Here is a 27,939-nt window from a genome sequence, read left to right as displayed (position 1 = left end):
TAGTATTTGATAACAGAAAATAAATTTCATTTAAAATATTTAAAATAATTTCTGAATATAAGCAATTTATTCTGATTATTGCTAAAACAGTGTTCACATTCAAACTTTTAAGTCTGAGGAGATACTATTCCACACACACAGGTCACTGTCAGTAGTCTAATAGTGCTCATTACCATAATAATGTAAACTTTTTTTCAGAATCAGGGAATGATTCTAGATTATCCATGGTGAAAAATAAATACTATTCTTTTATGCCAGCAAGACTTCCTGTGGGCTCTTATATCCCAGTCTGGCTTGGTATGGGGAAGTCAACACGTCTGTGCTTCTTTCTCTGATTTTAGGAGCCACAACATCAAATAAAAGCTACATCACACAGAAAACCCTGCTGCTCTTTCAGGGTGTTACATGGCCAGTCTGACGGCACCCTGTATACATGCTTTTCAAGAAAAGGCCTTCAGCCCCTCTCTATTCATTCAAGCACACTGTGGTGGGTGTGCTGTCCTTGGGGAAGAGCTCACTGGTCCCACTCGCTGGGGCTCTGCTCACTGCCATCTTCCTCCTCGGAGTCAGTAGACACTTTCTTGATTCTTTGGAGGGCCGCCTTGATGCTTCTCTCAAGGTCACTGGGTGGTTTGTGGCTGGGCTTCAGGCCTAAGTTTGGGTGAACTTTCTTCAGTTTGACTCCTTGCCTAATGGCGGCCAGGATGTGCTCATTGACCGAGGTGCGGGGAGGGGCCAAAGTGGGCACATCCACTTTCTGGAGAGGGCTTTTGCCATTCCTTAATGAAGCCAACACTGCATCCATAGATCCTGAAATACAGTAAAGAGAGCCAATACTACCAGGATAACAGACTCTCCCCCAGATGCCAGATTATTATTATACTAGTTGAAGTTAAGTCACATACCAGTTAATGTCATGATTTAAACAAGTAATCATCATTCCATTAAACAAATGCTTTATCTGTTAGACAAATCAATAATAAGCTCCCCATTTGAATCCAGGATAGTTTAGTATCTTTCCTTGGCCACTTTCCACTAATTTGTTAAAATCCATAGCAACTTAGAGGCGCAGTCATGCAAACCTTTTGTTAGAATAATTGTTTTTCAAGACATACACACTGAATTCTTTTTGCATAATTCGAAGAAAGTTGTGGATGCCTGGGGTGTAAATAAGGAGCCTTGGTGGTACAGTGGCTAAAGTGATCGACTGCTAGCCAAAAGGTTTGTGGTTCAAAACAACCAGTGGCTCCATGGGAGAATGACGTGGCAGTCAGCTTCCGTGGAGATTTACAGCCTTGGAAACCCTATGGGGTCACTATGAGTTGGCATTGTCCTGATGGCAGTAGGTTTGGTTTGGGTTTTGGGGGGATGTAAATAATCTGATGCAATGCACATGACTTTGGTGTCTTTCGAAGACACCAAAGTCATTTCCCTTCACCCTTCAAAAAAAAAATTTTTTTTTTTTTTTAAATTTCACCCCACTCTCTCTCTCTAAAGGAGCCCTGGTGGCGCAGTGGGTAAGTGCTCAGCCAAAAGGTCAGCAGTTCGAGCCCACCAGCTGCTCCATGAGAGAAAGATGCAGCAGTTTACTTTGGCAAAGATTTACAGCCTGGGAAACCCTATGGGGCAGTCGTTATGAGTTGGAATCGACTTGATGGCAGTGGGTTTGGTTTTGGTTTTATATCTAACTTTTTTTTTCAGTCTTGGATGTTAGTGGGTGAGGACTCATTCTATGACAAAGAAGTGAGTAGGTTTCCACACATGAAAAGGCTTACAGTAAAGCTTTAATCAGCTCAGTGAGCTGGGGAGGGCGTCACCTGGTGGGATTCACTCCACCCACACTACCCTAAGGTGACTTACATGCTCTAGTGTGAAGGGTGTGAAATGCTGTCAAAACACCAATTAGATCAGAGTTTCAGGGCCTTGGTGAAGAGAAGCTATTTTTCACATCTCTGCCACTTTGAGATCACTGACTGGGTGAAATCTTTATCACCGTCTAGAGACGGGGGCATGACTGCAGCCACCAATGGAGAGATCTTCCAGGTAAACCCTCACAGCTAATAGTCACTTCTAGTTCAGGATTTAAAAACCATGCTGTGGCTAAGAAAATGCTATTTCACTTTGGTTTTAAGCCTGTAACTTGTTATCATAATTCCCTTCTGGATGTAACATGACAAAGTTTCACACCAAGGCTATTTTTGGTGGTAATTCACACCTTCTTCTTATTCTTTTCATTGAAACGAGGCAGTACTTGAACAGAGCTTCCCAACTCCATTGTGCATTAAATTCAGGCGGGAATGAAGCCCCCACCCAAAGGCTGCCCACATCCAAGCTCCCATCTAGACACTGGCACGCGAGCTCTTGCTTTTCATCTACCCAACATTGCTTGGTGACACAGACAGGCTATCTGGTGTTCCATTCAATAGTGCAGATATTTTCATTCATAGCTCTTTCTAGATCCAGGAAAACCCTGAACTCAGAGTAACCAGAATAGTCTGGAACTCTTACACTTCTATCATTCATATCACCTGTCACAACAACTGTGCATCTTCTAGGTGGAGGGGTTCAAATGTATTTATTAAATAAACGTACACAGCATTTTGCTAGAATTTATCTAAAACACATGCATATACACCAAAATAAATCCCAAAGCAGGAGGCTTGGAGTCTAGGCAGCCTTAGACCAATCTCTTTAAAAGTCAATATCTAAAACCATAATTACTCAGAACTATAACCTTATTAAACAAAGGAATATTCAGTTGTATTCAGTGTATTGTACTTGCCCAGGCAAAAAGTAGCCCACTAATTTTTTTTTTTTTTTTTTGATCCACCGCATTTTAGAAGGATTCCTAGTAAGGTTCTCAGTCTACCTGTCAGTCTGCCAGAAAAGCCTTCTACATTCTGGTTAATATTCCTCTACAATAATTTCCAACCAATATTCTGCTTAAAATGCAGTAATCTAATTCTGTAAATGACTTGGAGATGCAAAAATAAGCTTAGTTCAAAGCACTGTTGAAAATATTCAAATAACAGAAATCAAATGCAGACTGAAGTCTTAAGAAACCTGAAATGGTTCATTCTTTAATAGTCGCGGAGATGCCAAGTCATATGACCATTAAGTGTGTTTTTTCAAGATGAATTAGCATTTATCAACCTCAGATTTAGACCATACTAACTTTGCAATAAACAGTAGGTACCTAAGGCACAAATACTGTAATATATTAAGGCTGTAGAGAATTCTGAAAAAAACCTTGACTTCAAGATGTCGGCTTCTAAATCTAGAATGCTTCCACCTCTTAACAGCCCATGGGGAGAACAGACAGGATTCCAGTAAATTACCTGGGCATTTAAAACTTTCAGAGGAATCACCCGGTCTCTCAGGAAATGATTCACAAACGAGGGGAAGCGGCTGATCCTCTTTTACTGAAGGTCTGAAGTGTAGGTTCCGATGAGTCGCAGACTGAGAAGAAAAGGGCAGAGCAGGAAGCGGGGGTGGAGGAGGAGGAGGAGGAGGTGGTGGCAGAGGAGGAGGAGGAGGCAGTGGTGACAATTCCTCACTGGATTTGGAGTGTGTGTGGTCAGCAACTGGAACAAAAATCTGGACAGGGGTATTTCCAGGCCAGTCCTCAAACCTGGGGCTTTTCACATTGCTAACTTTAGATGAGGGACTACTTCTGCCTTTCGCAGATGACAGACGCATTACTGACACAGTCTGAGAAGCCAGCGGGGATGTCTGCTGAGAAAGTTCACCTGGCAGGCTTGGAGTCACAGGTTCTGAGCAAGAAGTTTTTAGTACAGACCGACCCGGACATTTCTGAAAATGAGAAACTGTCATGAGAAACTTGGCATAAATGCAAACCATCAAAATGCAGGAACTTCCTATAACTAAGTCTATAAATAAAAGAACACAGAGGAGCGTCTGTGTATAAAAAACCCAATGCCATTGAGTCAATTCTGACTCATAGCGACCCTATAGGACAGAGCAGAACTGCCCTGTAGGGTTTCCAAGGAGCACCTGGTGGATTCAAACTGCCAACCTTTTGGTTAGCAGCCAAGCTCTTAATCACCATGCCAGGATTTCGCCATCTATGTATATATTAAAAAAAAATTTTTTTTTTTTATAGGTTGTTCTAATTCACAAAATGGTTCTTTCTCACTTTTTACAGCCACCCTTGCTACTAAATCTATTTTTCATTTGCTAAAAAATAAGCATTTATATCCTTTGATCAAATAGTGCCTTCTCTGGAATAAGATATATATGAATGAACATACTCATCATAATATTTAGTATAAATATGTTCAGTATGAAAAATCAGAAACTCTGAATACCAACAATAGGAAGGTAGTTGAAAAAATTGTGGCAAATTTATCCCAAATATTAAGCAGCCATTAAAAATCAAAAATAAATAGTACAAAGTCTGTGAAACATCCTGAACAGATGATAAAAAACCAAAAAAAACCAGTGCTGTCAAGTCGATTCCGACTCATAGCGACCCTATAGGACAGAGTAGAACTGCCCCGTAGAGTTTCCAAGGAGCGCCTGGCGGATTCGAACTGCCAAAGTCTTGGTTAGCAGCCGTAGCACTTACCCTCTACAGTTTCCAAACAAATGATACAGTGTTAAAATAACAGGACTCTAACATACATCATGGAAACCCTGGTGGCGTAGTGGGTAAGTGCTACGGCTGCTAACCAAAAGGTTGGCGGTTCAAATCCACCAGGTGCTCCTTGGCAACTCTACGGGGCAGTTCTACTCTGTCCTATAGGGTCGCTATGAGTCGGAATCAACTCGAGGGCAATGGGTTTGGTTTAACATACATTATAACCACATGAAAAACAGGTCTATGAAAGATACCAGCAGAGCAGACATCAAAGTGACAGTTGTAACAGGGGTTATGTTTCTTTTCTCTAATTTTTAGACCTAGAGTAAATTTTATAATTTAAAAATGTAAGTTTTTAAAGTTCTGGTCACACAGGTATTAATTTAATGAACACCTAACTTCACACAGAACTAATCTTGGGGAAAGGGTCCCTAAAGAAGGCACCAATTATCTAATAAAATACCACATAATGTAATACTATGTAGCCATTAAAATGAGCTAGATTTGCACATATCAACGAGAATATAACTCAAAAACATAATTTGGAGTGAAAAAACTAGCAAAAGATGCATAATAAATACTATTAATGCAAATTTCTAAATACACACAAGAAGTGCATTTCATGATAAACTCAAAGAACAGTTCTCTCTCTCCCACATTCTTCTAAGTCTTTTCAGAACAAACAGCAAATAACATCAACAAGTACTACACATCACTGATGCAGACAGGAGTCACGCAGCTATCACCTCGCAGCCTCCTGCAGGTAACAGGCCAGTATAATGAGAATCCCAGAATCTCGGGGCCAGAGGGAGGGCTCCTTACTCCAATGGTTGTCTGACCTTCTTCTGATGTTGGGGATCCCCTAACCACCCAAGGGTCCCCCACTTGGCATCCTGGCAGCAGCATGTTGCTGTGCCCCTGACTGCTACATCCTGTCTTATATTGTCAGGCAGTCTGTCTCCCTGAGGACAAATTAAGTCTTTTACCTTATGACAGCCCTTCAGATACTTACAAACAGCTTCTCTAGGCTCAACAAGTACCATGTACCTATTCACTTTTTCCCCCCTCTTCACTTTTAACAGAGCACTTTACTATGCTTATGTCACAATGTTTCTTTGATGGCATTTTAAAGAATTCTTTCTTACAAATGAGGAAAAAAGCCAGCTAGAGTTGAGGGCAATTTAATTATTTTCAGTTGTCCCTGTTGGTCTAAACCACAGTGGCCACTGCTGGCACTACCTGGTGAGGAGGAAAGAGCAGGAACCCAAGTGTGTTGTTATGTCAAAACATCTTCATATTCTAAAATATATATATATATATATAATTTCTATTATGTATATTGCTATACCACAAATGGAGCCCTGGTGGCACAGTGGTTAAGAGCTCAGCTGCTCACCAAAAGGCCAGCACTTCAAATCTACCAGCCACTCCTTGGAAGCCCTATGCGGCAGTTCTACTCTGTCCTATAGGGTCACTATGAGTCAGAATGAACTCAATGGCAACAGGTTTGGTGTTTTTTGGTTTATACCACAAATAATGGCATTCTTGAATCATTCTGTGTCCTAAATTATCTGTTCATAATATGTGATGCATTTCTCCTAGGTCAGGTGATCTTCATTTATTTCCCTTAGAAAATGTAGGTGGTGGTGATTATTTCAAGAACTTACCTCTTTAAATGCTCTTAATCGTTGGAGCGTTTTTTGGCGTTCTTGGTTTATCCATTCTCTTTTCTTTTGTTCCTCATCTTTTATCTTGTCTCTTTTCTATATTTAAACATACACTTGTAAATTTCTCGAAATAAAGTCTTGACAAACACATTATCACACACCCCCATCCTTGCTCCCTGGTGACAGTCGCAAGCCCGGAGGGGGAGCACCAGTTCCTCCCAGTTTAGGCCAGTGTGTCACATTGAGCAAATAGAAGACATTTTCCTTCAGCTACTCACCATCTGAGTACTATGATGCTGATGAAAATATTTTACACTTTCTTCAGCCTGCTGCAGTCTGAGTCGATGATTTTCTTTGCATTGATCCTGGTGGAATAACACAAATCATCTCTGTGGTTTTAGTATTACCGGGGGCCACAGTATACAGGTTAAAAGAACAAAGCACTACATTTGCGCTGTAGAGCAATGCATTCAGAATTATGAGTTTCCAGTGTGCTTAATGGTACTACCTCCTCCACGGTCATGGGATAAGGGCTGATTGGCTGCTTAAAGGAATATAATCTGTTCTCAGTCAAGAGGACCACAGCTGTGATTTAGTGCTTTGAGAGATGAAAAGGTAAATCCTCTAACCAGGTGGAAGTGAGAGGACATACAAGCAGTCCCCCTATTCTTAAATGTGATGTGTCCTAAGAATCTGTTCCAATATGGTTGTTTCAAACACATTTCCCATGTTATAAACAGTAAGTAGATTTCCAAACATATCTACATAAGCATATCCAGCCTTAACATACCTGAAAAATTATATGAAAGATGTATTTCACCTATGCTTAGCCACCCTCCATAACCCTTCATATATATGGAAAATAATACAGTAAAAACAATACATTTATTATGTTTTAGGTCCCAGCCTCAATACCAAGTACTTTCCATTCCATATGCCATCTTATCCTCATAATAACCATGAGATTGGTACTATTACCATTATTATATTCTTTTAACAGATGAGAAAACTAAGTTCAAAGAGATTTAAGTACTTTGCCTAAGGTCACACAGCTACCAAGGGGCCAAGCTGTGATCTGAGGCCAAGATAGACTCTAGAGCTTGACCTCAATTACCACATTCCATTAACCCCAGTGCCTTTCAAATTCCAACATGTTCAGAACTCAGTGGCAGGAACTCCCCTGACTGGGGCAGGGGGAGGGATTCCATCTGGAGGGTGAAGGTTAACACTCCAAGTCTGTGTAAGAGAAGGCACCTCTCCACAGCTGTACCTCGAAGACCCAGACCGTGGAGGCACCCCCTCCTTCCCACCAGTCTACACTGCCAGGGAAAGGAGACTTCTCCCAATACCCTTGGGTATTCTGAAATGGGGAACAAAGGGCAAACACCTGTATATCTTTAAATCATCTGAAGAAGAACTCCTAACTCCCGAAGCTACAATTCTTAAATGCAGTCCTGCAAAGAATATATTCTTTCAACACAGTTTTAAAAAGTATTTATGTTTGCATGTAACATGGAAGGGTAATGTACATTTTTGTAAGCTTCAATTTTCTTTTTTTTTTCTAATTCCAATAAGAAAAGTGTAACAAATATGAGTAAATACATATAAAAGCCTGGATAAAAATGAAATATAGAAGCCGCCTTTTCTATAGAAAAAAATGAAATTTCTTTGCATTACCTTTTCATACAATTGGTTTTTAAAAATTAAGAAAAAAATCACTCACCAAAGACTGAAATGAGCTGCATATTCTATCTGTGACTGATGTTTTCTGATCAACAATTTAAAATAAAATCAGTTTTAGAATTTAGTACAGCTGATTATTAGATATAAAGTTTTCACCCATTATGATTTTAATTGAGGGAGCCCTGGTGGCACAGTGGTTTAAGTATTCAGCTGCTAACCAAAAGGTCGGCAGCTCAAACCCACCAGCTGCTCCAAGGGAGAAAGATGTGGCAGTCGGCTTCCATAAAGGTTTACAGCCTTGGAAACCCTGTGGGGCAATGCTACTCTGTCCTACAGGGTTGCTATGAGTCAGAGATCAACTCGATGGCAGTGGACTATAATTTATTAGATCCTGATATAGAACAGTACTGTCCAATAGGAATTTTTCAAAATTATTACTTTTATAGTCTTTTTTTGAATTATTTTATTTATTTTTGTTGTTGAGAATATATACCTATTGTGATTTTAAACATGCCTGTTGCTAAATGACTGAATTAAAATCTAGGGATTATGGTAAATACTTAAATCCCAAAAGAAACAAAGACTATTAAGAAGAATATCTAAAATATATTTTAACTGTAGCCACTGAAACCTACATAAACACATAAAAAAAAAAAACATTATGTTGGTAAAAAGCCTTATTTTCAATACCTTTTTATCTTTTATGAAAGAAGAAATTCCTGGAAGGGGAAAAAAAGAAAGCTGCTGTGGGTGCACCAACCTTTTTGTTCCTGAGATAGGCTCTTCTAGCACAGATCCTGCCTCGTTTGGACTCCAGCTGTTGGGACTGCCTGCTGAGCTCTTTCACCTCCAAGTTCTTATCCTTTGGCAGCCCCACTACTTTATCAACGACTTTAAGTTCCTCCAGACTTTCACATGTATCGTAATAGACAACTTCATCCTGTTTCTCTAGAAATATATCAATGGTTTTTAAAATACATGCTTTATTATAAAAGTAATGCACATCATTTTCTAAAATGTAAAGAAAGTAAAGGTCACTTGTAACCCCACCACCCAGGGATAACCCCTGTTAACATTTATGCACATACATACTACAGACATACAGACATATGTACATAGCTACTCATGTTAATAAACATAAGAGTTTTCAGAATATTTTCCATGTAATAGAAATACAACTTTAATGGCTACATAGTATTCTCTAATTTAAGCATTCTCTATTGTTAGAATGTTTAAATTTTCCATGTTATAAATTTTCACTGTGATGAACATCTCTGAATATAAATCTTTGTGTATATTTTTTTATCACTTCCCTAGCAAATGAATATTTAAGGCTCTTGATACCTATTGCCAAACTGCCCTCTAGAAAGGCAACTTGTATTCCACCAGCAGTGTATGGTATTAAAGACACCTTGACTTAAAGTGAATTTTCTCCCTTCTTCCCCAAACCTTCTGAATCCCAATCCCAGAGAGAAAAATGTGGACAATTTGGTGTGCATCCTTCCAGGTTAACTTTTTTTAATAGAATTTTTCCTAAATATATAAGATGTTTATAACCTACTGCAAAAAAATTCTTAATACCTAGGATTAAACTAAACCTTTAGAATCTATATAGAGAAAATCATTAAACTTGGAAGAACTTAAAAAAAAAAATTAAAATAAATGGAGAGACATACCATGCTCTTGGATGGGAAGATTCAAAATTGCAAAGATGACAATTCTCCCCAAATTAGTCTCTAATTTTAAGCACAATCCCAATCAAAATTCCAAGTTTTGAACTTGCCAAAATGATTCTAAAGTTCATCTGGAAGAATAAAGGAGTGAGAATAGTCAGAAAACTAGTGGAAAAGTAGAGTAACAAAAGGGCTACTCGCCTCACAAGATACTAAAATGTATTTCCAAAGTACAATAATAAAAACAGTACAATACTGGCTCCAGAAGCCATTCGTCAATCATGGAAGAGAATAACAACTCATACATAGATCAATGTCTAGTAATTCTGGATATAAGACAAGGAGCAAGTCAAAACAGTGGAGAAAAACTGATTTTTTTTTTTTTTAATTCGTGATTGGGACTGATACCAATTTAGGAAAAAAGTTAGGTTCCTACCCCATCTCGAAATAAATTTCATCTGGATTAAAAAGTTAAATGTTTTAAAAAATAAAACCATGAAAATATGAAAGGAAAATATAAGTAAATATTCACATAATTTGGGGATGAGGAAGACTTTGCCAGGCGTAACACCAAAAGCAGAAACAACAGATATGACTTCATAAAAATTAAATATTTCTGCAAGGCAAGAAAAAGCAAAAGACTGTCCACAACAGTGAAAAGCTGGAAACCACGGTCCACCCATATAAAGGAATACTATGCAGCCATTACTATTTTTGATGCCTTTATTACTTACTGAAATGGCAAGACAGTTATTATATATTAAATAAGAAAGAGATTACTAAACAGGATAGTTTTGGTTTAAAAAAAGTGATATTTATATATATATTGGCATATGAAGAAGGCTAGAAGGCTATACAGCAAATTTTTATCACTAAGTATCTCTAGATAATGGGATTGAGGTGATAATTGTTTTTCATTTGTTTCTCTGTATGTTTAATAATGAATACATTATTTGAATAATAAAGATACCAAAGGGAAATTTTATTTAGGAAATTTCAGATGTTACAGGTAATTTACAAGAAGTAACTGATAATATGGTATGTATTTCCTTAAATGTATAATTTAAATATTTTAATATATACACAAAGGAATAAATTTTACCTTTTATAAGTCTCTTAATAGAGTCCAACTGGGTAATAAGCAGTATTTCTTCATATTTTAACATCTCGAGCTTAGCCTCATATAGTTCTAATTGAACTTCATAATACTGTATTTCTAATTCATCTACAACATCTATGTTTTTTTCTTTTCCCAGAAGATCTTCCATCTTGTTTTAATAAAAAAAAAAATAAGTTAAAAGAACTAGTATTATTAAAAGCAGACTTTAGAAGCATTCTACCTATTTTCTATTCTTGCTCAGTACTAAATATAAAAAAGCAAACATTTTTCCACTTCATCTAGTAAGACAAAAATGCCTTATTCAACGTTCTTTATAAATACTTTATCTCATCCTTGAAACATGAAAACATTTAGGTTTTGAGAAAACTTACAATGAGGTATTTACAGTGTTTTCTGCTTTAAAGGCATAGATAACAGGAAAAAATTGAACTGACTATAATCCTAAGACAAAAGCACCTTTTTGATTATTCTAGAGTTGTGCTGAAAACACTGCTTGATTAGCTCAATGTTATTATAAAGTGAATCCTACAATATAATACTCCAAAAAATCTTGACCAAAGGAAACTTTATGGCCAACCTTCAATAGTCTCTGAAGCTCAGCTGCTAACCAAAAAGTTGGCAGTTCAAACCCACTGGCCGCTCCATGGGACAAAGATGTGGCAGTCTGCTTTTGTAAAGATTACAACCTTGGAAACCCTATGGGACAGTTCTACTCTGTCCTGTAGGGTCGCTATGAGTTGGAATTGACTAAATGGCAACGAGGTTTTGGGGGTTTACTTGTCTCCTAGAACATGGTGTTGGAATAAGTGAAGAAAGGAAGCTTCTGAATAGTGACTGGCAATAAAGCTGCTCTATGAAATAAAAAAGCATTTTTAAAACAAAATTACATGTATCTTTGTCTTACCTTTCTCCGAATTTCAGCTCTTTTATGATTTAAACACAACTCCTTGGCTCTCATGAATTGCAGGCTCTCTCGAGCTAGCATCAGCTTGAGTTTTTCTAACCTGGGAGTTGCTGCGGCCCAGGCAGCCTGGCCAAATCTCTTCTCATCCTGTTCCATTTGTTTCTGCATTCCTATTGCATAATTCATAAAATTAAAAATTACAACTCACTGAAAAGGGAAAATTTTGCTCTGAGCAAATCCTTTGTTTACTATCTCCCATATTACCTACAAGACATCCTGTCTAAAAAGAAAAACTGTTCTAATAACTTTTTTATTATCACAAAAATAATGTCAATTTGGTAGAAAACTTTGGATAATCTATTTAAAAAAGAAAATAATAAATCATGATCTAACCTACTTGAGGCAATTGCTTCTTACATTTTGGTGCATATGCTTCCAGACTGTTTCTATGTCTAGCTAGACAGATATGCTCATACACATAGTTTGACAAAAAATTGAGTCATCATTCTGTTTTTGGTTTGTCTATTTCACTTAACATATCATGGAACAGACTGACCTCGTGGCGCAACTGTAGCACGTCTAACTCCAGGTCAGAAGGTTGCGTGTTTGTGTCAGGTCGGGGTCAGTTTCTTTGGAAACCCTTGTGGCGTAGTGGTTAAGAGTTCAGCTGCTAACCAAAAGGCTGGCAGTTCGAATCCACCAGCTGCTCCATGGACACGCCAGGGGGCAGATCTACTCTGTACTATAGGGTGCTATGAGTCAGAATTGACTCGATGGCATTGAGTTTGGAAACCCTGGTGGCATAGCGGTTAAGATCTACGGCTGCTAGCCAAAAGGCTGGCAGTTCGAATCCACCAGGCGCTCCTTGGAAACTCTACGGGGCAGTTCTACTCTGTCCTATACAGTCGCTATGAGTCGCAATCGACTCTATGGCAATGGGTACGGTACCGATATCATGGAACACTCGCCATTCATAAAAGTAGATTTAGAAAGTCATACTTAATAGCTACATGGTATTCCATTTTATCAGTGTGCCATAATTTAACAAGCTGATTGACAGATATCAACTATAGGGTTTATGTGCTGGAATCGACTCGATGGCAATGGGTTTGGTTTGATTTTGGTTTATTACTGACAATGACAGAGATCAGACAAAAGTTCTTCAACCACCCGACCAGACCCCACATGGCCTGGTCCCCAGCTGTCTTGCCAGCATTCTCCCTCACCACATCCTCTGTGCCCTCTGCGCTTCAACCCCACAGGTTGTCTTTAAGTTCTGCATACTTGCCAAGCTCCCTCAAGCCAGAGGGCCTTTGCAAATGCTATTCTTTCTGCCAGGAACATTCTTCCCTCACTTTTTTCCCTCTTAACTTCCATTTACCCTTCAGATATTAGGGCAAGTGCCACTTCTCAGAGGCTTTTGCTGACCACCATGATCGAGCCTAATCTCTCTCTCATAGGCTCTCTGACCCTATACTTCTCTTCCTGATGTCACTTGTTGCCATTGCCACTTCCCATTTGTTTGAATTAATATATAATTAAGATTCCTCTCCCCTCACCAGACTGTACAGTATCTGTGTGTATCCTTACATGAATCCCCAGGTCCTGGGAAACAGTGCCTGGTGCTTAAGAGAAACTCAAATTTTCCTGAATAAGATGCAAATTACATATAACTTAATAAAATATTTGGTATTATTACCTGCTAATGCCTTTACTGTTTCCTTAAAATAATTCACTGTGATATCCTGAATAGAGACTATAGCTTCTTCAGCCCGTCTAGTCCATTCTTTGGCTTCCTTCTGCAAGGCAACTACCCTTTTAGGTCCCAGATCATCCTCATCCAAGGACTTCTACAGAAAGAAGGAAAAATGGTATTAGTAAGGGAATAATAATATGCAGTTATTAGGAAACTGACAAGAAATTGGTCACATGGACCATTTTAACTACTTTTATTGCTACTACTTAGTCAATTAAATTTATCCAGTACATGCTTGACTATGCATAAGGTTATAAGCTGGGCATCACCTGGAAGACAAAGGGATATTCTGGAGGTATAAATTTAAAAAAAAAAAAAAAACCTACTTTCACTTTACATTACTAGAACAACCTTTTCTAGAGAACAAGTCTGTCAAGTTATGTTTCTCATAATAATATACAATTGTTTAAATGAGATCTGCACAAGGCCTGGTACACAGCACTCCAGTTGTTGGTATGATTTCTTTTAAGAACATGACAGTAAGCTTTTCAATACCATGGTTCTTTTCTGAAAGGCAAAAGTAATAAAATAACCTAAAAGTTCAGAAAATCTGTACATTCATGATTATGACATGAATCCAATTCTTCTTCTACAAAGCACGATTTATTGACATTAGCAATATATACAAATTAGCCATCAGGGAAATGCAAATCAAAACGACAATGAGATACTACTTCATACTCACTAGGACAGCTATAATGAAAAAGACAGACGATAACAAGTGTTGGTGAGGATGTGGACAAACTGGAACTCTCACACATCGCTGGTAGGAATGTAAAATGGTGCCGGCACTTGGAAAACCATATGACAGTTCCTCAAAAGGTTAAACACAGAGGTGCCATATGACCTAGCAATCCCACTCCTAGGTATATACCCAAGAAAATGAAAATATATGTCCATACCAAAACTTGTACATGAATGTTCACACCAGTGCTATTTATAATAGCCAAAAAGTGGAAACAACCCAAATGTCCATCAGCTAATAAAGGGATAAGCAAAATGTAATCTATCCATGCAACAGGATATTATTCAGTAATAAAAAGAAATGAAGTTCTGATACATGCATGCTACAACACAGGTGAACCTCGACAACAGTCGCTAAGTAAAAGCAGTCACAAAAGACCACATATTGTCTGCTTCCATTAATACGAAATGTCCAGAAGCGGCAAATCCATAGAGACAGAACGTACACTAGGTGGTCTGGGGGGAAATGCGGAGTGAGTGCTAACTGGTACAGGGTTTCTTTTTGGGGTGATGAAAATGTTCTGAAATGACACAACTATAAATATACTAAAGCCATTAAATTGTACAGATTTATTGTGTAAATTTAAAGTATGTGAATTACATCTCAATAAGCTTAAATAAAAGAAAAAAGACAGAAATATACATAGGAAGTACAGACTATCCAAATAATAGACTTTCAAAATAAAGAACAGAACAACTTTATCCACAGGTTGGGGTGGCGTGAGTTTCATCCAAACATGTTACTGTTGTTACAGTCATAACTTGGCAGGCGTCATGAGTGTACGTGTAGAAGGATGGTCCAGTTCAGGGGGTAGAGATCAAGAGGTCTCCCTGACATCTTTTGATTCTAGCCAGTTGAAACCCTAGGTAAACAATTTAACTCCTCTGGGCTCTGGATTCATCTGAAGCACTGTGATAATAAAGCCTACTCTAACTAGTGTCACAGGGTTGTTCAATGAAATGAGAGCAATGACAGCTTTTATTAAAGTTTAAAGTACTGAATTACAATCTAGGACCCTCTATTTAAATTTTCATCCTATTCAAATTAAACATGTATGTGTTCTTAGAGGCAGAAAATAAGCTGCAGTAAGTAGGCATCACATCAAGTACAAGTCATTAGCACAGAAGTTTAATATCTGCAGAAATCGTAAGGTTTTAAGAAGATAATCAGTATACATGTCTTCATTTTTATCAATTGTTAAGTATAAACTTGACATGTCTACATTACCATCTAAATATTAAGGGTAAACCTAAACAAAGTGCAAACACAGCACTGAATCTTAAATGTGATTAAAGAAATGATACATGAAAAATAGTAAATCTGATAAAAGAAAACATACCAAAATGCTAAGCTTACGTGAAGTTGCAACTTCTCGCATATCCCTAAATGGCTGCAGTAAGTACTGGTAGAACGTGGTTGCCATAAGAACTAATTCCTGGTATGCTTCATCTTCCTCTTGATAAACTTTCATTAATGTGACCATTGTGTTGGCTTTTTCATGGCCTTGAAGAACCTAGAAAGGAAAAAGTAAGTCAGGGTTGAGTATGGACATTATTTATAATGTCATATCAAACAAACAAAACTAAAGACACCTTAATGTTCTAAACTTAAATGAATCAATTTTGTTGTTGTTGTTGTTGTTAGTTGCTGTCCAGGAGATTCTGACTCATGGCGACCCCAACTGTGAGGCTGTGACCTTTCTGAAGCAGGTCTTCAGGATTTGAACCGGCCAACCTTTCTTTTGGTTAGTAGTCCAGCATTTAGCCATCTGCACCACTCAGGGACTCTTTACACCTTTTTTTTTTTTATTGTACTTCAGATGTAGGTTTACAAGAACAAACTAGTTTCTCATCAAACAGTACACACATCGTTTTATGACATTAATCAACAACCCCACGACATGTCACCACTCTCCCTTCTCCTGGGGTTCCCTATTACCAGCTTTCCTGTTCCCTCCTGCCTTCCAGTCACTGCCCCAGGGCTGGTGGACCCCTTTAGTCTTGTTTTGTTCCATGGGCCTGTTCCATCTTTGGCTGAAGGGTAAACTTCAGGAATGACCTCATTACTGAGCTGAAAGGGTGTCGGAAGCCATACTCTCAGGGTTTCTCCAGTCTCTGTCAGGCCAGCAAGTCTGGTCTTTCTTTCTGAGTTAAAATTTTGTTCTACGTTTTTCTCCAGCTCTGTCCAGGACCCTCTATTCTGGTCCCTGTCAGAGCAGTCAGTGGTGGTAGCCGGGTACCATCTCGTTGTTCTGGACTCAGTCTGGTGGAGGCCAATGGTAGATGTAGTCCATTAGTCCTTTGGACTGATCTTTCCCTTGTATCTTTAGTTTTCTTCATTCTTCCTCAGTCCCGAAGGGGTAAGACCAGTGGAGTATACTAGATAGCCGTTTACAGGCTTTTAAGACTCCAGGCACTACTCATGAAAGTAGAATGGAGAACATATTCCTTATAAACTATGTTATGCCAATTGAGCTAGATATTCCCCAAGATTATGGTCCCCACAGCCCTCAGCCCAGCAATTCAGCCCCTCAGGGAGTCTGGATGTGTCTATGGAGCTACCATGTCCTTGCCTTGTACAGGCTGTGCTGGCTTCCCCAGTATTGTGTACTGCCTTACCCTTCACCGAAGTTTCCACTTACCTGTTGTCTACTAAGTGTTTTTCCATTCCCACCCCTCCCCTCCCTCGTAACCATCAAAGATTCTTTCTTTTTGTACGTAAACCTTTTCCTCAGTATTTACAGTAGTCCTCTCATACAATATCTGTCCTTTTGTGATTCACTTATTTCACTCAGCAATAATAGCCTCCAGATTCATCTGTTATGAGATGCTTCACAGATTCACCATTGTATTTTATGTACCACAGTTTATCCATTCGTCTGTTGATGGGCATCTAGGTTGTCTCCATCTTCTTACTATTGTGAACAATGCTGCAATGAACATAGGTGTGCGTATGTCTGTCTGTATGACGACTCATTTCTCTAGGATATATTCCTAGGAGTGAGATTGCTGGAACATATGGTATTTCTATTTCTAGCTTTCTAAGGAAGCGCCATATCGTTTTCCAAAATGGTTGTATCATTTTGCATTCCCACAAGCACTGCATAAGAGTTCCAATCTCCCTGCAGCCTCTCCAACATTTGTTATTTCCTATTTTATTGATTCATGCTAGTAATGCCCAGGTGAGGTGGTATCTCATTGTGGTTTTAGTTTGCATTTCTGTGATGGCTAGAGATCATGAGCATTTCCTCATGTGTCTGCTGGCCGCCTGAATGTCTTCTTTGGCAAAGTGTCTGTTCATTTCCTTTGCCCATTTTTTAATTGGATTTTTTGCCTTTTTGTTGTAGGGGTGTTGGTGTTTCTTGTATATCTTAGAGACTGGACCTTTGTAATAGCCAAAAATTTTTTCCCAGTCTGTAGGTTCTCTATAATTTATACTCTTTTGGTGAAGTCTTTTGATAAGCATAAGTGTTTAATTTTTCAAAGATCCCAGTTATCTAGCTTAACCTCTGGAGCTTGTGGGTTGTTGGTTGTGATTTGTATCCTGTTAATGCTGTGTATTAGGGCTTCTAGCATTTATCCTATTTTTTCTTCTACGAACTTCACGGTTTTGGGCTTTTATTTAAATCTTTGATCCATTTGGAGTTAGTTTTTGTATATGGTGTGAGGTATGGGTCCTGTTTCATTTTTCTGCAGATGGACATCCAGTTTTGCCAGCACCATTTGTTAAAAAGACTGTCTTTTCCCCATCTGATGGACTTTGGACCCTTGTCGATGATCAGGTGACCGTAGGTAGATGGTTTTACATTTGAGTTCTCAATTCTGTTCCATTGGTCAATGTATCTGTCATTGTACCAGTACCAGGCTGTTTTGACTACCGTAACTGTATAGTAGGTTCTCAGGTCAGGTAGTGCAAGTACTCCTACTTTATTCTTCTCCTTCAATAGCGCTTTACTTATCCAGGGCTTCTTTCCTTTCCACATAAAGTTAATGATTAGTTTTTCCATCACTTTAAAGAATGTTGTTGGTATTTGGATTGGGATTGCATTATACTTGTAAATTGCTTTGGGTAGAATTGTCATTTTCACAATGTTGATCTACCTATCCATGAGCATGAAATATTTTTCCATTTATGTAGATCTTTTTGGTTTCATCCAGTAGTGTTTTGTAGTTGTCTTCATATAGGCCTTTTACATCCCTGGTTAGATTTATTCCCAAGTATTCTTTTCCTGATTTCCTTTTCATCATTCTCTTTGTTGGTGAATACAAATCCAATTGATTTTTGTGTGTTTTTTACCTTGTATCCTGCTAATCTGCTGAATCTATTAGTTCCAGTAGTTTTCTCGTGGAGTCTTTTGGGTTTTTCTATGTATAGTATCATATCATCTGCAAACAGGGACAGTTTAGCTTCTTCGTTACCAATTTGAATGCCGTTTATTTCTGTTTCTGGCCTTACTGCCCTAGCTAGGACTTCCAACACAATGTTAAATAGGAATGGTGATAAGGGGCATCCTTGTCTTGTTCCTGTTCTCAAGGGGAATGTTTTCAACCTCTCTCCATTAAGAATGATGCTGGCCGTTGGTTTTGCATATATTCCCTTTATTATGTTGAGAAATTTTCCATTTTATTGAGGGTTTTTATCAGGAATGGGTGTTGGATTTTGTCAAATGGCTTTTCTGTGTCAATTGAGATGATCATGTGATTCTTTCTTTTTATTTATGTGGTGGATTACGTTGATTTATTTTCTAATGTTGAACCATCCTTGCATACCTGGAATGAATCCTACTTGGAAATAGTGTATTATTTTTTTGATATGCTGCTGAATTCTATTGGCTAGAATTTTGCTGAGAATTTTTGAATCTATATTCATGAGGGATATAGGTCTGTAATTTTCTTTTTTTGTGGTGTCTTTGCCTGGTTGGTATCAGGGTTATGCTGGCTTCATAGAATGAATTCAGAAGTATCGCTTCCTTTTCTATGTTCTGAAATAGTTGGATTAGTACTGGTGTAAGCTCTTCTCTGAGTGTTTGGTAGAATTCTCCAGTAAAGTCATCTAGGCCAGGACTTCTTTTTCTTGGGAGTTTTTTTTTAATTACCTTTTCAATGTCTTCTTTGTTATGGGTCTGTTCAGATTTTCAACATCTTTTTCTCTTAGTTTGGGTACGTACTGTGTTTCTAGAAATTTGTCCATTTCCTCTAAGTTTTCAAATTTGTTGGAGTACAGTTTTTCATAATACACTGTTATGATCCTTTTTATTTCAGTTGGGTCTGTTTTAATGTCCCCCATTTCATTTCCTTTTTCGGTTATTTGCATCCTCTCCTGTTTTTCTTTTGTCAATTTGGACAGCGGTTTGCCGATTTTGTTGATCCTTTCAAAGAACAAACTTCTGGTTTTGTTGATTCTTTCTATTGTTTTCCTTTTTTTTTTTTATTTCATTTATTTCTGCTCTGATCTTTATTATTTCCTCTCTTCTGGTGGCTGTGGGCTTCTTTTGCTGTTCTATTTGTTCAAGTTTTGTAGTTAATGTTTTGATTTTGTCCCCTTCTTTTTCGATGTGTGCATCTATTGCTATAAATTGACCTCTGAGGACTGCTTTTGTTGTGTCCCAAAGGTTTTGGTATGGTGAGTTTTCATTCTCGTTTGATTCTAGGAATTTTTTATTCCATCTCTGATTTCTTCTATTACCGAGTGGTTGTGAAAAGCAGGGTGTTATTCAGTTTCCATGTAATTGATTTTTTTTCCTTACTCTTCCTGTTGTTAATTTCTACTTTGGTGGCATCGTATTATCTCAATGTTCTGGATTTTGTTGAGCGTTGCTCTGTGGCCTAAGAGGTGGTCTATTCTGGAGAACGTTCCATGTGTGTTGGAAAATAATGTGTACTTTGCAGCTGTTGGCTGGAGTGTTCGATATGTCTATGAGGTCAAGTTGGCTGATGGTGCTCCTTAGCTCTCTGTACCTTCGCTGAGCTTCTTTCTAGATGTTCTGTCCTTTACTGAGAGTGGTGTGTTGAAGTCTCCTATTATTGTGGAGCTGTCATTTTCTCTTTTCAGTGCTGTTAGAGTTTATGTATTTTCGGTGCATAGATGTTTATTATGGTTACGTCTTCATGATGGATTGTCCCTTTAATCATTATATAGTGCCCTTCTTTGTCCTTTATGGTGGATTTTGTTTTAAAGTCTATTTTATCTGAGATCAGTATTGCACTCCTGCTCTTTTTTGGTAGTAATTTGTTTGATATATTTTTTCCCATCCTTTGATTTTTAATAAATTTGTCTTTGTTTCTAAGGTGTGTCTCTTGTAGAAAGCATATTGGTGGATCCTGTTTTTTTTTTTTTTTTTAATCCATTCTGTCACTCTGTATCTCTTTATGGGTACACTTAGGCCATTTACATTCAGTGTAATTATTAATAGGTGTGAGTTTATTGCTGTCATTTTGTAGTGATTTTTTTCATGATGCTAACGTTTTCTTTGTTCCTCTCACACTCCTGTGCTGAGTTCCTTTTGTTTGTGGATTGCTTTTTCATTTCCTTTGTTTTTGTAGATTTTGTTTTTATTGAGACTTTGTGTTTTTCTTCTGTATTTTGATGACTAGGTTTGTTAACTTTCTTTGTGGTTACCTTGAAATGTACCGTTATCTTCCTAGGTTTGAGCCAGTCTATTATTACTTAGTATAGCCTTGCCTGCCTGTCCATTAGAAAGTTCTATACCTACACCATTTATTCCCTCTTATTGTTCTGATATTGTTGTTATTTACAGATTAACCTCTCTGGTTCCTGTTGCAATTCTTTTGGTTTTGGATAGTCCTTGAGAGTTCACTTCCTACATTGGTATCTGGCTAGTATAATCTTGCATCCTAGGTTCAGGCTGTGATCTGATGTTTATTCTCAGACCGGACTCCCTTTAATCTTGTAGGTTTGGTTTCATTTTTACATATTCCCTTAATTTCTCTTTATCTGGAAATGTCCTAATTTCACCATCATATTTGAACAAAAGTTTTGCAGGATATATTATTCTTGGTTGGCAGTGTTTTTCTTTCAAGTTTTTATATGTATCATCCCATTGCCCTCTTGCCTGCATGGTTTCTGCTGAATAATCAGACCTTAGTCTTACTGTGGAAACCCTGGTGGTGCAGTGGTTAAATGCTACGAATGCTAACCAAAGGGTTGGCAGTTTGAATCCTCCAGGCGCTCCTTGGAAACTCTATGGGGCACTTCTACTCTGTCCTGTAGGGTTGCTATGAGTCGGAATCGACTCGACAGCACTGGGTTTTGTTTTGTTTTGTCTTAGTCTTGTTTCTCTAGTGTGACTTTTTGTTTTTCTTGAGCTGCTTGAAGGATTTTTTCTTTGTCTTTGGTTTTAGCGAGTGTGATTATGATATGCCTTGGTGTTTTTCTTTTGGGGTCTATCCTGTATGGGGTTCGTTGAGCTTCTTGGATGGTCAGCTTTTCACCATTCATGATATTAGGGAAGTTTTCTCTCAGGAATTCTTCAGTGGTCCTCTCTGTGTTTTCCATTTTCTCCCCTTGTTCTGGAGCTCCAATCAGTCACAAATTTTTGCTTTTGATTGTATCCCGCATAATTCTCAGGGTTTACTCATTTTTCTTCGTTTTTTTCTGATTTTTCCTCAAACAGAGTTGTATCCAAGTGTTTGTCTTCAATTTCACTGATCCTGTCTTCCATCATTTCAAACCTGCTCCTCAGTCCTTCTATGACACTGTCCATTTCTGGTATCTTATTGTTTATCTTTTGGATTTCTAATTGTTGTTTTTTGTATGATTTTTAGTTGTGAATTTATTTTGGCATTTTGTTCCTGTATTATTTTCCTGAATTCTTCCATTTTCTTGTCTGTATTTTCCATGAATTTGTCTGCCTTTTCCATAAATTTGTCTATTTTTTCCTCATTTTTGTCCGCTTTTTGCTTCAACACTTGGATAGCTGTGAATACTAAAAAAAAAAAACCCAGTGCTGTCGAGTCGATTCCAACTCATAGCAACCTTATAGGGCAGGGTAGAACTGCCCCATAGAGTTTCCAAGGAGCACCTGGCGGATTCGAACTCTGACCCTTTGGTTAGCAGCCGTAGCACTTAACCACTACGCCACCAGGGTTTCTGTGAATATTAGAGATTTGAATTTTCTGTCAGGTAGCTCTACTGCCTTTTCTACTACAAGAAAGTCATCTGGTGTTTTATTTTGGACACCTCCTAGAACCATCCTTTTTTTTTTATATACATATTTTGATATCATCTGCTGTCTTCAGGACATTCAGTAGTTATTTTCTTTGTTTCTTGATTGTAGGTTTGTTTCATCCTGGTTTTTTGTTTTATTTGGTTATGTCTGAGCAGGCGGGCTATGCGTTGTTGTTTAATTGTCTGTAGGCGTGATACTTTTCACCTCCTTGTCCAATGGGTGGGGCCAGTCACTCAGCTATGGTGCAACAGAGCTGGTCCAGCTGAAGGTGAGGGGCTGGAATGGGTTGTTTGCGGCACGGACTAGGGCCGACAAGGTGGGCCAGGAATCAGTGCTGGGCAGGTTCCAGTAGGCCGTGCCTGTGCTTCTCGGAGGTGTGATGTTCAGCGCACAGTGCAGGTAGGCCCTTACATCAATTTTAAGTACTGACTAAATATGAAAACGCTATTTCCTTCAACCAAAATGCCTAATAAAACAACAATGCTTAATAAATCATGGCATAGCCATGGTAGAATATAATTAGTGTGGTCATTCAGCTCTGTGCTTCTGACAACTGTTTAGTATCATGGGAAATTTATAATATGAAATGGGGGGAAAGCAGAGTATGAAATTTAACCTCAGCTAAGTACCAAGTATTGAGAGAACAAGGCCTGGAAGAGTAATAGTATAGAATTTTTTTCAATCAATACATTCTTAAATTTTTCTATCTCCTTTCCTGTACTTAAAAAGTAAAGTGATCTACTTTCAGCTGCAGTTTTATCTAGGTGATAATGATAGTTTGAAAAAAAAAAAAAGTTTTCCTGAACAAAATTGAAATATGAAACAACAAAAAAGTAAACTTAAGGCAACTGGTATTTTTCAGCCTTATTTCCTAGTCAGGAAATTTCATGAGTTAATAATTCAGCTTTATTTTCTATACACTAGCGAATGGCCTAATTCTAGAATTTCTTGCTTTTTCTATTCTAAACAGAGATGAGTATTAAGATAGTTTATATCTACCTCCATGGATGTGAATGTTTTGTATTTAAGCCCTTCCTCCCCAAACTCTCCTCCCATTTTTAAGCCCCAGTTAAACAGGTACCCTATACCAGTGTGATCAGCTCAACAGCACGACCTGTACCCAAACCAAAACCTATCGCCATGGAGTTGATCCCGACTCATAAAGACCCTATAGGACACAGCAGAACCACCCCGTAGCGTTTCCAAGGCTATAAATCTTTACGAAAGCGATTGTCACATCCTTCTCCCGTGGAGTGGCTGGTGGGTTTGAACTGCTGACCTTTTGGTTAGCAGCCAACCGCTTAACAACTGTGCCAGGGCTCCCTGTGTGAACTACTATACTAGTGCTATAATACTCCTGAATGAACTCTAATTTGGAAAAAGTATAACTTTTAAAACGGTAACCACATATATCATATGTACACGTTATAGTTTAAAAAGAAACCATTTCTCTTTGTGAGAAACCAAATGTCTAAAACACAAAACTTCATTTGAAACAAAAAAGAAAAAGTTTTCCTGAACAAAATTAAAATATAAAACAACAAAAAAGTAAACTTAAGGTAACTGGTATTTTTCAGCCTTATTTCTTAAACTAGTCAGAAACATTCAAGAGTTAACAATTCTCCTGTAGTTTTCTCATACATACCTGTTGCCGTCAAGTCAATTCGGACTCATAGCGATCCTATAGGACAGAGCAGAACCATCCACAGAGTTTCCAAGAAGCACCTGGTGGGTTCAAACTGCTGACCTTTTGGTTAGCAGCTGTAACACTTAACCACTATGCAACCAGGGTTTCCTTTCTCATACACAGCTTAGTGAAATCAACACATGAGAAGTGGGAGCATAGATGTTTACTTACAAAACCCACAGTATAAAATGGCACCACTAACAAAGCTCCTTTTAGTAACAATTTTAACTCCTTTTATAAAACTTTTAATTTAAAAAGCACGTTCTATATTTAGCTCGAGAAGGAAAGATTTTGAAATGTGACTAAATTCTTCTCTTACACCTCCCTTTCCTCAAAAGAAAATACAGATGTAACATTAGAAAAATTACTCAAATTAATAATGGCCTCTAATGAGAAAGGGCAAGAGGACATGTTCAGGGTGTAGAATAAAGCCCCCAAATCTTGGCTCTCCTTAGTAAACTGTGGACATGTAAGTCATATTTTCTCCTGAACTCTTTTGTGGACTTGAATTTGCCACACATTTTTCGAGGTCTCAAACTACCTGTTTCAAGCTTAAAGGACACGCTGTTAAGTTCTGCAATTCCAAACTGATGAATAAAGCTCACTTCCTGTTGGCCTTCCATTTGACGGAGTCTTTATTATTTAAAACAAAAAACCTGTCCCCTAGAAACCTATTCATCCTCTAAAACGTTTTGCTTCCATTATTGGGCTTCCCTCATACACAGAACCTGGAATTGATTACAGTTACCCAGGGTTGTTATTCTCTACGTACATGGGGTAGTTCCAGTTTTGCTTTCAATATCATCTGGCATTTCCCATCGTAACAGCCTGCTCTGCCAATATCTCCTGGGGAAAGGCTTAAGGTGCTGTCCTGGCTCCTAACTGCGAATAGACAATGATTTAACTTAATATATCCTCCCCCTGGGCCTCATGCGAGGTCCCGAAGAATTCCCCTGCAGGCGAAGGTCACCTGTAAACCTGCAGCTTTCCCTGCGCGCCTCCTTCTCCAGCTCAGACTGTTAAACTTGACTAGTCTATGGAAGAAACCTAACTTCTTAACGCTTTTCCTCCCCTCTTGTAATGATCTAGGGCAAAGATATGAAAACAAACCGGCGTCCGCAGCCCGGCGCCAGCGCGTACCTGGCGCAGCCGTGCGCCCGCCTCCGTCCACCGCGCGCGCAGGGCCCGCTCCCGAAACTCGCGCAGGCTCTCGCAGTCCGCGGCGCCGCCCTGGGCCGGGAAGAGCGCGTCGCGCACGGCCCCGCCGCCGCAGCAGTCGGCCGCCTCGCTCAGGTAGCGCTCCAGCTGCCAGCAGAGCTCCTGCAGCGCCGCCTCGCCGGGGCCCGCGCGCGCCGGCCATACCGACGCCCACAGACCCAGAACCCAGGCCCCACCGCCGCTCGCGTCCAGCTCCGGCGGCAGCAGCGGGAAACAGCGCTCCAGCGGCGGCCACAGCGCCGCCAGCTGCCGGTGCGCGCCGCGGAGCCCGGCTGCGGACAGCAGGCCAGTCCAGCTGGGGAGGGGCGCGGCGGCCTCGCGCTCCGGCCCCAGCTCGGAACCCGGCCGGCTCCCCTCGCTCCGCCGCCGCCGCTGCGCTGTCCGGTCGTGACAAGTCACAGCGAATTTGCCCTCCGCGGCGTTCCAGGCCACGAGGAAGCGCAGCTGGTGCCGCTCGAGCTTGGCGAAGAGGTCCTCGCGGACCGGTACCCAGCCCTCCAGGCTGTCGGGCTGCTCGTCCTCCATGGCTGCTGGCGGTCAGCGACCGGACGGCTCGGCTCGCCCCGGCCCGGCCCTCTTACAAACCCCGCCACTGGGCAGTCCGAACTGCGACATTTTTTGCTGGGCTGTAATCCGCGTCAGCGTCTCGGCACCGCTCCTCTGGCGCTTTTCATTGGCTGCCTGCGGGCTGCGGCAGGCGTCGCAAACTGGTAGAGTCATAGGGAGGGTCCGGAACAACCAATGAAAAGGTTAAAGGATGTCCTCGACCCTGCCCCCTAGTCAATCCCGCAATTTTGTCTGGAGCCGGGGGAATTACCACTCTTGCCTCATCTTTTCCACTTTTGTACATATGTACTGACTTTGGAAAAATACTTGTTAAATGGACGAGTTATTATCTTACCCTTCTACACTAAACAGTGAACTCCTTGATAGCAGGGACCAAGCTGATTGCTAGTTGCATTATCGGGGCCTTACTGAACACATGGTTCGGGCCCTCGAGGACGTTACCAGCTTGCTGGAGAGAGCAGTAATTATTTATTGAAGTCTCCAAAGTGCCAGGCACTGGTTAAAAGCCACAAATTTACTATCACCAATTCATCCAGCTTTTATTGACTGTCTGCTGTGTGCCAGTTTGGGGAGTCAGGGAGGGGAGGTGGAAGGGAGGTACAAAAAAGGTATCCCTGCTTTCAGAGCATCCCGGACCCCAAACAACATGTTTAAATACAGTGTATGTTCAAATTCGTCATAGATAAACAGACCCAGACAACAAGCTTGCCTTGAGATACACAGACACTCAGGCTAAACAAGACCCAGTGGCGACTGAAGACGTGTTTAAGGTGACGTTAGGAAATCCACTTGGCCTGTGGGGCTGGAGACTGGGCAACAGGGAACAAGACAGCCTTGTCTCTGCCTAGGAAACTTACAGCATAGACTGAGAAGTACAGAACATGGTCCACTCCCATCCTGTGAGTGCACCGAGAGGTGGTGTGGCAAGAGGGGGCGGGAGGGAGATTCCAGGAAGGCTGGAAGAGGATTTCTTCACCTAAACAACCACTGTGGGACCTTGATTCAGAAACAACAACAAAACATTTTCAGTGGAGCCCATTTGGACTCAGGGTGACACCACGTGTGTCACAGTAGAACTGTGCTCCATTGGATTTTCAACGGCTGATTTTTCCAAAGGACATATCCAGGCCTTTCTTCTGAGGTGCCTCTGGGTGGACTCAAGCCTTCAACTGACATTTTGGTTAGCAGCCAAGCACGTTCATTAACCGTTTGCACCACCCAGGGATATCAATTCAGGAATTAGTTGAAGAAATGTTGAAGGTTTTGAGCTGGGAAGGCCTAGAATCAGGTTAAAAAGAAAAGGAAGACAAAAACAAAAACTATTAAACCAAAACCAGGGTCAGGCTGAAATTATGGGTAGGGTCTCTCTTTACCCCAAGGACCTGAAGATGACGCCAAAGTGAACCTCCGTGGAATGTTGCTTAAAGGTCTGGTCTAAAGCTGCCTCATCTGAAGGTCTCTCCCCTTTAATCCTGTGTGTGGGCCTGTGAAGGTCCCTGGTGGGCACAAGCAGTTTGCAATCGGTTGCTAACCTAAAGGTTGGCGGTTCAAACTCACCAGCAGCACCACAGAAGAAAGGCCTGGCAATCTGCTTCCATAAAGACTACAGCCAAGAAAACCCTATGGAGCTCAGTTCTACTCTGTAACACTTGGGACCACCATGAGATGGAATCGACTCCATGGCAGCGTGTTTGGTTTTGGTTTTGGTGGGGCTGTGAGCTCTGGAACTCAGAACTGCAGCTCCTGCTCCCATACCAGCCTCTGGGAGAGACATCCTTTTAGCCGAAGTGATTTATTTTTCCCAAAACCATTCTTAAATATATTCTTTTAACTAAATACGATTTACATGTAATTCTTTAATATTCTGTTTTTAGTATCTTTTTCTTCACCATTTGTGTTTTTACTGTATTTGTTTTATACTATTTTATCCTTAGGCTAGCTTTTCTAATTATTTTATTTCAAAATGAAACTAACAGGTTTTTCTATTTATTTTTTAATAATTTTTATTTTGCTTTAAGTGAAAGTTTACAAATCAAGTCAGTCTCTCGCACAAAAACCCATATACACCTCGCTACACACTCCCAATTACTCTCCCCCCTAATGAGACAGCCCGCTCTCTCCCTCGACTCTC

General features: G+C 39.7%; 1 protein-coding gene across 5 annotated transcripts; it reads right to left on the bottom strand.

Moving 5' to 3' along the window:
* Positions 1 to 45: 45 nt before the first annotated feature.
* Positions 46 to 26,918, bottom strand: WHAMM (WASP homolog associated with actin, golgi membranes and microtubules). Of its 5 annotated transcripts, none has more exons than XM_064267183.1 (11): positions 25,134 to 26,894; positions 15,488 to 15,661; positions 13,347 to 13,497; positions 11,648 to 11,817; positions 10,726 to 10,891; positions 8,711 to 8,898; positions 7,991 to 8,035; positions 6,546 to 6,632; positions 6,268 to 6,363; positions 3,339 to 3,813; positions 46 to 810 (listed from the first exon to the last, which is right to left on the bottom strand). In XM_064267183.1, exons 1-11 carry the CDS (start codon positions 25,764 to 25,766, stop codon positions 515 to 517), a joined length of 2,481 nt encoding a protein of 826 aa, XP_064123253.1. In that variant the 5' UTR covers positions 25,767 to 26,894; the 3' UTR covers positions 46 to 514. The 5 variants fall into 5 exon arrangements, with proteins under 5 accessions (XP_064123253.1, XP_064123254.1, XP_064123255.1 ...); XM_064267184.1 differs by having other exon boundaries at positions 25,164 to 26,888; XM_064267185.1 differs by lacking the exon at positions 7,991 to 8,035 and having other exon boundaries at positions 25,134 to 26,874.
* Positions 26,919 to 27,939: the final 1,021 nt, after the last annotated feature.

This window comes from Loxodonta africana, chromosome 13, assembly GCF_030014295.1.
Source record: "Loxodonta africana isolate mLoxAfr1 chromosome 13, mLoxAfr1.hap2, whole genome shotgun sequence".
NCBI lineage: Eukaryota > Metazoa > Chordata > Mammalia > Proboscidea > Elephantidae > Loxodonta > Loxodonta africana.
The sequence above is the reverse complement of the archived record's forward strand: the minus strand, read 5'-3'. Positions and strand labels throughout refer to the sequence as shown.

Bases quoted from the DNA above. Each gene is read 5' to 3' on its own strand.
- WHAMM (XM_064267183.1), bottom strand. From the start codon at position 25,766: ATGGAGGACGAGCAGCCCGACAGCCTGGAGGGCTGGGTACCGGTCCGC. The intron at 15,662-25,133 runs GTTTGTTTTCAT...TTTCCTTTCTAG, and splicing joins GCGCCGGGCTGCGGACGCCG to GTTCTTCAAGGCCATGAAAA. The intron at 6,633-7,990 runs GTGAGTGATTTT...TTATTCCACCAG, and splicing joins GCAGCTCATTTCAGTCTTTG to GATCAATGCAAAGAAAATCA.